At 41.3% G+C, this 12897-nt stretch overlaps 1 protein-coding gene across 1 annotated transcript in view; it reads left to right on the top strand.

Annotated features, from left to right (window-relative positions):
* The window catches only part of LOC115117133 (nuclear GTPase SLIP-GC-like), a 48223-nt gene that overhangs the window by 28497 nt on the left and 6829 nt on the right, over nt 1-12897 (top strand). The window contains exons 17-24 of the mRNA XM_065010958.1: nt 5005-5174; nt 6454-6571; nt 6907-7015; nt 7173-7279; nt 9876-9960; nt 10866-11017; nt 11125-11201; nt 11340-11545. Of these exons, the coding sequence (XP_064867030.1) occupies nt 5005-5174; nt 6454-6571; nt 6907-7015; nt 7173-7279; nt 9876-9960; nt 10866-11017; nt 11125-11201; nt 11340-11545 (1024 nt within the window). The remainder of the gene's footprint in view (nt 1-5004; nt 5175-6453; nt 6572-6906; nt 7016-7172; nt 7280-9875; nt 9961-10865; nt 11018-11124; nt 11202-11339; nt 11546-12897) is intronic.

The raw sequence follows: 12897 nt of genomic DNA, 5'->3' as shown, positions 1-12897 counted from the left end.
ACCGATGGTAATCCTTTGGTCTGATGAGTCCAAATTTGAGATTTTTGGTTCCAACCGCCATGTCTTTGTGAGATGCAGAGTAAGTGAGCGGATGATCTCTGCATGTGTGGTTCTCACCGTGAAGCATGGAGGAGGTGTGATGATGTGGGTTGCTTTGCTTGTGACACTGTCAGTGATTTGATTAGAATTCAAGGCACACTTAACCAGAATGGCTACCACAGCATTCTGCAGCGATACGCCATCTCATCTGGATTGCGCTTAATGGGACTATCATTTGTTTTTCAACAGTACAATGACCCAAAACATACCTCCAGGCCCTGTAAGGACTATTTGACCAAGAAGGAGAGTGATGAAGTGCTGCATCAGATAACCTGGCCTACACAATCACCCGATCTCAACCCAATTGAGATGGTTTGGGATGAGTTGGACTGCAGAGTTGAGGAAAATCAGCCAAGTGCTCAGTGTATGTGGGAACTCCTTCAAGACGGTTGGAAAAGCCTTCCAGGTGACTACCCCATGAAGCTGGTTGAGACAATGCCAAGAGTGTGCAAAGCTGCCATCAAGGCAAAGGGTACTTACTTTGAAAAATCTAAAGTCTAAAATATATATTTTTTGTTTACTACATGATTCCATGTGTGTTATCGCGTCTACTTCCGGGTTGGAGCGAGCAGTCGCATCCGCACTTCGGTCTGCACTTCGGTCTGCAGGTAGTATAACTTTTCATTACATTTCATTATAGTACAACGGTTTGATTTGTCTAATCTTAGCAATTTCTTCTTAGCTAGCTACATAGCCGTCTTTGTATCAAAGATAATTGCGTAATTATCGTATTTCGTCGTCCTAACGTATCTGCCCAGCAGCTAGCCAGCTAGCTAACGCCCACCGTCTACATAGCTAGCTACATAGCCGTCTCTGTATCAAAGATAATTGTGTAGATAATTGTGTAGTCTAGAGCGATTTTCTAGGTTACCTAGCCAGCTATTGTCATTCTTTTAACGCAACGTAACGTAATCAACACTGCTAGCTAGCTAGCCAGCTAGCCCCTGAATCAACAACGCAGCCAGCTATTTGTCGTCCTTAACGTAGGAGACACTGCTAGCTAGCTAACAGCTAGCCAACGTCTACCGATTAGAACTCAACAACCCGGTCGCATTCCGCCTCGCTCCACAGGTAGTATCACATTTTCATTTCATTTCATTACAGTACAACGGTTTGATTTGTTTGATCGTAGCTAGCTACATAGCTAGCTACATAGCCGTCTCTGTATCAAAGATAATTGTGTAGTCTAGAGCGATTTTCTAGGTTACCTAGCCAGCTATTGTCGTTCTTTTAACGCAACGTACCGTAATCAACAACGCAGCCACTGCCAGCTAGTCTACAAAGTCAACAACGCAGCCACTGCCACCTAGCCTACTTCAGCAGTACTGTATCATTTTTAATCATTTTAGTCAATAAGATTCTTGCTACGTAAGCTCAACTTTCTGAACATTCGAGACGTGTAGTCCACTTGTCATTCCAATCTCCTTCGCATTAGCATAGCCTCTTCTGTAGCCTGTCAACTATGTGTCTGTCTATCCCTGTTCTCTCCTCTCTGCACAGACCATACAAACGCTCCACACCGCGTGGCCGCGGCCACCCTAATCTGGTGGTCCCAGCGCGCACGACCCACGTGGAGTTCCAGGTCTCCGGTAGCCTCTGGAACTGCCGATCTGCGGCCAACAAGACAGAGTTCATCTCAGCCTATGCCTCCCTCCAGTCCCTCGACTTCTTGGCACTGACGGAAACATGGATCACCACAGATAACACTGCTACTCCTACTGCTCTCTCTTCGTCCGCCCACGTGAAATGGAGGAAAACTCGCCTCCCTGCGGACCTGGCATCCTTTCACTCCCTCCTCTCTACATTTTCCTCTTCTGTCGCTGCTGCTAAAGCCACTTTCTACCACTCTAAATTCCAAGCATCTGCCTCTAACCCTAGGAAGCTCTTTGCCACCTTCTCCTCCCTCCTGAATCCCCCTCCCCCCCCCCCTCCTCCCTCTCTGCAGATGACTTCGTCAACCATTTTGAAAAGAAGGTCGACGACATCCGATCCTCGTTTGCTAAGTCAAACGACACCGCTGGTTCTGCTCACACTGCCCTACCCTGTGCTCTGACCTCTTTCTCCCCTCTCTCTCCAGATGAAATCTCGCGTCTTGTGACGGCCGGCCGCCCAACAACCTGCCCGCTTGACCCTATCCCCTCCTCTCTTCTCCAGACCATTTCCGGAGACCTTCTCCCTTACCTCACCTCGCTCATCAACTCATCCCTGACCGCTGGCTACGTCCCTTCCGTCTTCAAGAGAGCGAGAGTTGCACCCCTTCTGAAAAAACCTACACTCGATCCCTCCGATGTCAACAACTACAGACCAGTATCCCTTCTTTCTTTTCTCTCCAAAACCCTTGAACGTGCCGTCCTTGGCCAGCTCTCCCCTATCTCTCTCAGAATGACCTTCTTGATCCAAATCAGTCAGGTTTCAAGACTAGTCATTCAACTGAGACTGCTCTTCTCTGTATCACGGAGGCGCTCCGCACTGCTAAAGCTAACTCTCTCTCCTCTGCTCTCATCCTTCTAGACCTATCGGCTGCCTTCGATACTGTGAACTATCAGATCCTCCTCTCCACCCTCTCCGAGTTGGGCATCTCCGGCGCGGCCCACGCTTGATTGCGTCCTACCTGACAGGTCGCTCCTACCAGGTGGCGTGGCGAGAATCCGTCTCCTCACCACGTGCTCTCACCACTGGTGTCCCCCAGGGCTCTGTTCTAGGCCCTCTCCTATTCTCGCTATACACCAAGTCACTTGGCTCTGTCATAACCTCACATGGTCTCTCCTATCATTGCTATGCAGACGACACACAATTAATCTTCTCCTTTCCCCCTTCTGATGACCAGGTGGCGAATCGCATCTCTGCATGTCTGGCAGACATATCAGTGTGGATGACGGATCACCACCTCAAGCTGAACCTCGGCAAGACGGAGCTGCTCTTCCTCCCGGGGAAGGACTGCCCGTTCCATGATCTCGCCATCACGGTTGACAACTCCACTGTGTCCTCCTCCCAGAGCGCTAAGAACCTTGGTGTGATCCTGGACAACACCCTGTCGTTCTCAACTAACATCAAGGCGGTGGCCCGTTCCTGTAGGTTCATGCTCTACAACATCCGCAGAGTACGACCCTGCCTCACACAGGAAGCGGCGCAGGTCCTAATCCAGGCACTTGTCATCTCCCGTCTGGATTACTGCAACTCGCTGTTGGCTGGGCTCCCTGCCTGTGCCATTAAACCCCTACAACTCATCCAGAACGCCGCAGCCTGTCTGGTGTTCAACCTTCCCAAGTTCTCTCACGTCACCCCGCTCCTCCGCTCTCTCCACTGGCTTCCAGTTGAAGCTCGCATCCGCTACAAGACCATGGTGCTTGCCTACGGAGCTGTGAGGGGAACGGCACCTCAGTACCTCCAGGCTCTGATCAGGCCCTACACCCAAACAAGGGCACTGCGTTCATCCACCTCTGGCCTGCTCGCCTCCCTACCACTGAGGAAGTACAGTTCCCGCTCAGCCCAGTCAAAACTGTTCGCTGCTCTGGCCCCCAATGGTGGAACAAACTCCTCACGACGCCAGGACAGCGGAGTCAATCACCACCTTCCGGAGACACCTGAAACCCCACCTCTTTAAGGAATACCTAGGATAGGATAAAGTAATCCTTCTCACCCCCCTTAAAAGATTTAGATGCACTATTGTAAAGTGGCTGCTCCACTGGATGTCATAAGGTGAATGCACCAATTTGTAAGTCGCTCTGGATAAGAGCGTCTGCTAAATGACTTAAATGTAAATGTAATGTTATTTCATAGTTTTGATTTCTTCACTGTTATTACACAATGTATACAATTGTCAAAATAAAAACCCTTAAAGGAGTAGGTGTGTCCAAACCTTTGACTGGTACTGTATATTTTTTTACTGACGTCTTCAAAAACGCCACTAAGGAACTCAAAGGCATTTACATCAGATACACGGATGATTCTTCAATCTACAACTTACGTAGCCTCTGAGCAAAGACCAAAACACAAGAACATCTTGTCCATAAGGCCCTCTTTGCTGACGATTGTTCCTCAACGGATCTACCGCAACTCATGTGAGTTCCAGATGGTCGAGCACGTCACATACCTGGGGAACACCATCTCTGAGGACGGCTCAAGCCAATCATCGGGAAGACCGAGGAACAGGATACTCAACCATAACACCATCCCTCTTTCCACAAAACTGAAAACCTATACTATGGTAGTGATCACAAACCTGCTGTAGGGCTGTGAAACTTGGACCCTGAACTGTCACCACATCAAACAGCTGGAAACATTCCATACACAATCTCTGAGGTCTATTATGAGTATGCAGTGGTAAGACAAGGTCTCCAACCTGGAGGTAATGCAGAGGGCAAACAGCAGAAATGCACAGCTCCAATGGACTGGCCACACCATCAGGTTTCCCCAACACCGTCTCCCAAGAAGGATTTTCTTTGGCGAGCTGCAGCAAGGGCACTGAAAGGGCAGGCAAGCCCAAAAAGCACTTAAAAGACAACCAGCAGAAGGCAACTTGGAGCGAGAAAGAAGCAACCATCTAACTGAAGCCAGAGAAAAACATCATTACTGCACAAACCCGGGTCCAAAACACCAACAGAAGCACTTGTCTGTCCCTCATGACTCAGTCTGTGACTCAAGAACCCACAATTAACCAAAGTAATGTGCACAAGTCGTCATTATCCAAACTACCGGAGAGAGAAATAAATGGTAGAGTTGTAAGTTCTTATCTCCATGAAGTTATCATGTATCCAGTCTCTCGATTTTCACATTTCTCTGGAGATAGCACACATTGGTTCGCACAGATATACTGTAGGCTTGCACGATACTGGAAACGCATGACAGATTTCCAGTGCTGTGCTGTTAAAAACGTTAAACATATTTTCATTTTTTTATTCCCAGAGAGGGAAAAAAGCTAGTGGCTATCATCAAGTAGTGAAGTCTTTATGCAAGAATGGTGGCGTTCACAAACCAAAAGGGAAAAGGGAAAGGAGAAGGGAAATAAACCTTAATGAGAGTTTAGCCTCATGTATGAGAAGTCTCATTGATGAACAGTTCAAGATACATTTCCCGTAAGTCATTTAATCATTATCTCTCTCTCTCTCTCTCTCTCTCTCTCTCTATATATATATATATATATATATATAGTGCATTTGGAAAGTATTCAGAAACCTTGACTTTTTCCAAATTTTGTTATGCTACAGGCTTATTCTGAATTTGATTAAATATTTTTTTCCCCTCATCAATCTACACACATAATGACAAAGTGAAAACAGGTTTTTAGAATTGACCTTTTTAACATAACTATTCAGACCCTTTGATATGCGTATCGAAATTGAGCTCAGATGCATCCTGTTTCCATTGATCAGTCTTGAGATGTTTCTACAACTAGATTGGAGTTCACCTGTGGTAAATTCAATTGATTGGACATAATTTGGAAAGGCACACACCTGTCTATGTAAGGTCTCACAGTTGACCGTGCATGTCAGGGCAAAAACCAAGCCATGAGGTCGAAGGAATTGTCCGTAGAGCTCCGACACAGGATTGTGTCGAGGCACAGATCTGGGGAAGGGTACCAAAACATTTCTCCATAATTGAAGGTCCCCAAGAACACAGTGGCCTCCATCATTCTTAAATGGAAGAAGTTTGGAACCACCAAAACTCATCCTAAAGCTGGCCAGGCCAAACTGAGCAATCAGGGGAGAAGGGCCTTAGTCAGGGCTGTGACCAAGAACCCAATTTTTCACTCTGACAGAGCTCCAGAGTTCCTCTGTGGAGATAGCAGAACCTTCCAGAAGGGCAACCATCCCTGCAGCACTCCACCAATCAGGCCGTTATGGTAGAGTGGCCAGACTGAAGGCACTCCTCAGTAAAATGAACTTCACAGCCCACTTGGAGTTTGCCAAAAGGCACCTAAAGGACTCTCAGACCATGAGAAATAAGATTCTCTGGTCTGATGAAACCAAGTTTGAACTCTTTGGCCTGAATGCCAAGCGTCTCGTCTGGAGGAAACCTGGCACCATGCCTATGGTGAAGCATCGCGGTGGCAGCATCATGCTGTGGGGATGTTTTTCAGCAGTAGGGACTGGAAGACTAGTCAGGATCAATGGAAAGACGAACAGAGAGAAGTACAGAGATATCCTTGATGAAACTAATAAAGAGATCCATAGAGATCCTTGATGAAACTTAATACATTTTAGAATAAGGCTGTAACGCAACAATGTGGAAAAATTAAAGGAATCTGAGTACTTTCTGAATGTGTGTAAATAAAATAATACACATGGAATAATTAGGGCCCTGTTAAATCACATCTACTAACCATCTTTCTGACTTCAACATATTGTGTTTCAGAAACGAGGGCAAAGGTGGCCCAATCAGGGAGCAGATTGATACGTTCACCCTTGACACAAACAGCTTGGTTGGGGAGCACCCGGATGTGTCACTGCATCTGGCATTCCTCAAGACGGAGGTAGGGTTTAAAAAGAAAAAGAGGCCGATATGTAAAGCTTGATAAATAACGGTGATAATAGCAAGAGCATTGTGCAGTTTTCTCATGTCCTTCCTGTATTCAATTGTTACCATGCACTTGCAACAAAGATAGAAGATAGCTCAGTTGTGCGAGTGCCTTTTTGAAATCAGGAAATGCAACATTGAACCCCTCCCCACTCACCCAATTTTTAGAAAGTAGCCATGTAAACACACCGTCCAGAAATAAGGTTACTCTTATCTGGTCCATAGACTTCTTACAAGGTAAGGAAAACACTTAAATTAGGGTCTTCTGGACCATGTTTTTCTATCTGAAAGGAAACTGAATTGAAGGCAAAACTAATCTTTGACCTCCGCGAGAAAAAGAAAAAAATCTACTCCACTTTAACCGAGTCAATCAAGGACACCATGCATCGATGCTATATAAGTAAGTCTTAAAATGAAAATATATTATCTGAGTAAGTGTTGTATTCTAGTTATGAAAATTATAATGATATTTGGGAAGTAACACGTTCTTAAACATATTTAAATGTATTAATAGCAGATACAAAGGTTATAGAAACAATATGATGACTGTGTTTTAGGGGCATCAGAGCATACAGGAAAAGATTCTCTGAAAAGGATGAAAGATGATTTACATCAGCACATGAAGAATAACAACATTTTCCAGAAGGCCAAGGAAGATATGCTGGTTTGTTTAACCAACCTGAAGGTTTGACACATTGTACCATAGAGTTAGAGTTTGAAAAATGCATTTAAGTGACACTCAACAATGATACAATAATACAAAATACTGATAAACAAATAACACATGAAATTGAGTTTTGAGGCACTAATAACAATCATGGTCAAACATGGTACATGCTTAATCTATAATACACTACATCATCTATACACATGTATGCATAAAAACAAATAATAAAAGGGTAATGATTGACTTTGACTACATATCCATAATGCATTTATTACCCCAAGCGTTTCATGAACGTGTTATTACAGGTCCCAAACGCATCAATAAAGATGATTGAAATATATTCATAGCATATCTATAGTTCATTCGCGTCATGCTATGCAAAAGCTCATATTTAGGTACAGTATCCTAATAGATGCACAGGGCTGAATCCCTAGGGTTCATTTTATGCATGAAGATCCCCACAGGGTTGAATCCCTAGGGTTCATTTTATGAATCAAATCGTGTAGTTGAGGTTCATATCATAACTCATTAACAGTCCTCCTCCACATCACAATTAAGATGGTCATACTGGTCTATAACGCACACATTAAGGGTCTATGTATGAATTCTATGCAGTCAAAGTCAAGTCAAATCTATTTCCCCATTCATAAAGCATTTATAGCTAATCATTTCGTGGTAATTAACTGTGCAGTTTGCGACTGATCTATAATACCAACAATAAAGGTCTGTGTATGAATTTTATTCAGTCAATATACTGTCATATCTATTTTCCCATGCATTCAGCATGTTATCAAAAAGAATATGGACATCCTACAATATAGAATGTTAAAAGTAATTTGAACATTTTATCAACTTTTTCCAGATGTAACGTTAGCTAGCTAGCACAGAAAACAATTGCTGAGGACATGGCCAAATAATCCTACCATTTACATTTCTCTTGAATAGATTGAACAAATATTCATATTCGAAGCATTCAATTTCAATTCCCCGTTTCAGACTCATAGCTAGCAATAACTATTTTAGTGAGTAAAATGTACTAACACAGGGAGGTATAGCCAGCTAGCGTTTCCTCCTTATTCATTAATGTAACGTTAGCAAGCTAGCTAGTTAAGTTAGCTAAGCCCCTGGCACAATGTCAACATGTTTTACAACTCGGTCAATAAACATTACAAAATTTGGGACATTTTGTAAAAAAAAATAGCAATTTCACAATTAACATTGGACTTTTGCACATTACAAACCTTTTAAAACATGACATATTAAGAGATGGACAGAAACCTGTTCCTTTCGTTTTGACCCAAAGCTATTATATTGACTACAAGATAGCCAAGCTCTAACAATGGTAATACACCGAGTGTACAAAAAATAGAAATACCTTCCTAATATTGCATGCACTTTGTGTAACTTATTGTGGTACATGTTGCTGCTACCTTCTCTTATGACCGAAAATAACTTCTGGACATCAGAACAGCGATTACTCACCGCAGACTGGAAGAAACTTTTTCCTTTAACGAGTCCGACGAGAAGTATATGCTGCTTTCACTGGAACAGGCCCAGATCCACGCCTTTTGTGTGAAGAAAAGACGCCGGAAAAGGGGGCGCAGACCTGTCTCAATAGAGAGAGGGGCCACTCCACATCTAGATTTGGCAAAATAGTGTCGATATTGCTTGGATAAAACAGTACGTACATAGGGTTTTGTCCCAAAAGTTACTTTCAGGTCTGTTAATCAGCAACATCACAATCCCATAAAAATACACTTTTACATAGACGTTCATTTGTCATGCTGCAAATCTCTGAAAATTCAAAAGAAATACATTGCCACTGGTGAAGCCATATAGGTTTATAGTCCATATCCCCTTGAATAGCAGCATGTGGCATGTACACTACCGGTCAAAAGTTTAGAACACCTACTCATTCAAGGGTGTTTCTTAATTTAGTCTATTTTCTACATTGTGCTGTTTGAGAGAATGCCAAGAGTGTGCAAAGCTGTCATCAAGGCAAAGTTTGGCTATTAGAAGAATCTCAAATATAAAATATATTTTGATTTGTTTAACACTTTTTTGGTTACTACATGATTCCATATGTGTTATTTCATAGTTTTGATGTCTTCACTATTATTCTACAATGTAGAAAATACTAAAAATAAAGAAAAACCCTTGAATGAGTAGGTGTTCTAAAACTTTTAACCGGTAGTGTATGTTAGTGTTCAAATGAAGTACACTTGTGTAATGTCTGTACATGTAACAACCCTTCAGTTTACACAGCAGATGGATTGATGTTTGCTAAAGGTAAATGTACTCAAGTGTTGTTGCTATTGTCATGCTGCCTTCACACAGCAGGTTAGGGGTGCATTTTCAGATGGGTTTAGGTTAGTACTCTTCTTAGGATCTGCATGTTTCCACAGGCCACCATAGCGATTATGAGCACACTTGCAGAATTCAAGTATTTGCGGCTTGAAAGCAAACCAAAATACACTCAAGAAGAACTTAGTTTATGAACACCCGATGCACAGCATTTAGACCTGGTTGTGGTAAAGTACAATCATCACTTGGTGTGAGAGGGGACTAAATAATCATTTCTGTCCTGTATTAGGATCACATCATGATGCAACTGAAGTGTAAACTACAAGAATCAATGGATCTCTCACTCAAGACCCCCAACAGCTCGTTCCTCCCAGGTAAATGAAGGGACCAAATGCTTTAGTTATTCCAATATAGCTATAATCAAGTCAAGTACTCGTCAGAACATGTCTGGAAACCATGTCCCCTTTATCTTGAGCTGCATTTAACTTGTGTCATAAGTAAATGTTTTCAAGTTATACATTACTCACGTTACTTACAATCTTGTTTATAAAAAATTGAGTAATAAACTTTTATTTTGGGTTATAATAAAGTAAGACAAGAACACAAAGACATTTCAGGATTTTAGTCCATGGCAGTCTAAAGTTCAGGATTTTACAACTTGATGTTAGTGGGAGCTGGTGAGGTTGGAGCCATGTGCAGAGAAGAGACCAGTTGAGGAATCAGTGCTTAAGGATAAACATAAATTCTTTCCTGAGAAACAGTAACCGAAGGATCACAGTAACACTAGAAAAACAACAAACACCATCTCAAACTCACTCAGGAGACAAATGTACATGGCAAACAATTCAAGCTTCTGCAAAGGAAACCAGAAAACACACCTCTTTTAACAGGGAAATCATAATGAGTAATAGGACACACCTGAGTGTCATTACTGTCTCTAGGACGGTCTCTGCTGCCCTCTGGTGACAGGTGGAACCATGACAGTTGCTTCCTTACCCTTAAAGTAATCCATGTGGCCAGGAGAAACTGTAATCCATGTTTGGTTTTCTTTAAACAGCCACTACAAACCTCAGCTAACTTTAGCCACCACAAGCTAACAAACAATATCAATTATGGGGACATTTGAGCATGTGTTTTTTACTTAAAAAGAAATGGTCAAATCACCCTAAAGTAACATCAAACCAAATATAATTAATTTCAGGGGATTGGCCACTATCTAACATCAAAATATAAACATCTTAAAAGCTGATGCTTGTTCTGAATGTTTTCTCTTGTGCAGATGATGTCACTGTGGAGTATAACAAGATGAAGATGTACTATGAGAAACTGATGGGTTGCTCTAGTACAGTACAAATCACTCCAAGACCGGATTTACACACAAAAACTACCATATTTGAATCACAGTCTGGGAATGGTAGGAAGCATGTGCAGGTATGTTTGTGGGGAGTTGATTAACCACATCTCAACCATAGGAATTCAGTCTGAGACTATTTGATCCCATGTACTAGTGTTACCTGGTCTTCCTTTTTCTGTTACAGGTGTCAACAAGTGTAACAATGTTAAATCCTGAGATTGTCAAAGATCTTACAACACATAACCACAAGCCTACATATAGGTAACTATTGATCACTGAAACTTCCACGACTTTATCATGGCCTTTTCCTATGGTCATGTTTACCAAAAGAGTGCTTGACTCTTTTTATTCCCCCCAAAAGTTTACAACTGTCATCTTTTCCCTTCGTCTGCCTCGCAGGCTCCAATGCTCCAAGGCAGGTCTTTTCCAGTGCAGTTCCACTGGTCTGGTGTTTCTGATGGAAGGGAAGGGAGATGTGGTTTACAAGGTGACTCAATGGGACAGGAGCCTCCTGGGCTCCAGGACACCAGCAGGACCCCTGTTCAGCATTGACTGTCCTGAGCAGTCTGTCTGCGAACTGCATCTCCCACACTGTATGTGTGATGGTAAGTGATTCATCACTGTATGTGTGATGGTAAGTGATGCATCACTGTATGTGTGATGGTAAGTGATGCATCACTGTATGTGTGATGGTAAGTGATGCATCACTGTATGTGTGATGGTAAGTGATGCATGACTGTATGTGTGATGGTAAGTGATTCATCACTGTATGTGTGATGGTAAGTGATGCATCACTGTATGTGTGATGGTAAGTGATGCATCACTGTATGTGTGATGGTAAGTGATTCATCACTGTATGTGTGATGGTAAGTGATTCATCACTGTATGTGTGATGGTAAGTGATGCATCACTGTATGTGTGATGGTAAGTGATGCATCACTGTATGTGTGATGGTAAGTGATTCATCACTGTATGTGTGATGGTAAGTGATTCATCACTGTATCATCACTGTATGTGTGATGGTAAGTGATGCATCACTGTATGTGTGATGGTAAGTGATGCATCACTGTATGTGTGATGGTAAGTGATGCATCACTGTATGTGTGATGGTAAGTGATTCATCACTGTATGTGTGATGGTAAGTGATGCATCACTGTATGTGTGATGGTAAGTGATGCATCATTTCAGTATATTGATTGTTTTAATATACAATATCAAGGTTATTCTAACACCATTATAAAACAGGTATAATGGGACACTAACGCTGAATAATACACTCAATAATAATACACTCAATAATAATACACTCAATAATAATACACTCAATAATAATACACTCAATAATAATACACTCAATAATAATACACTCAATAATAATACACTCAATAATAATACACTAATAATAATACACTCAATACACTCAATAATAATACACTCAATAATAATACACTAATAACTAATAATAATACACTCAATAATAATACACTCAATAATAATACACTCAATAATAATAATAATACACTCAATAATAATACACTCAATAATAATACACTCAATAATAATACACTCAATAATAATACACTCAATAATAATACACTCAATAATAATACATAATAATAATACACTCAATAATAATAATAATACACTCAATAATAATACACTCAATAATAATACACTCAATAATAATAATAATACACTCAATAATAATACACTCAATAATAATACACTCAATAATAATACACTCAATAATAATACACTAATAATAATACACTCAATAATAATACACTCAATAATAATACACTCAATAATAATACACACTCAATAATAATAACAATACACTCAATAATAATACACTCAATAATAATACACTCAATAATAATAATACACTCAATAATAATAATACACTCAATAATAATACACTCAATAATAATACACTCAATAATAATACACTCAATAA

The sequence above is a fragment of the Oncorhynchus nerka genome, linkage group LG26, assembly GCF_034236695.1.
Source record: "Oncorhynchus nerka isolate Pitt River linkage group LG26, Oner_Uvic_2.0, whole genome shotgun sequence".
Taxonomy (NCBI): Eukaryota; Metazoa; Chordata; class Actinopteri; order Salmoniformes; family Salmonidae; genus Oncorhynchus; species Oncorhynchus nerka.
The sequence above is the reverse complement of the archived record's forward strand: the minus strand, read 5'-3'. Positions and strand labels throughout refer to the sequence as shown.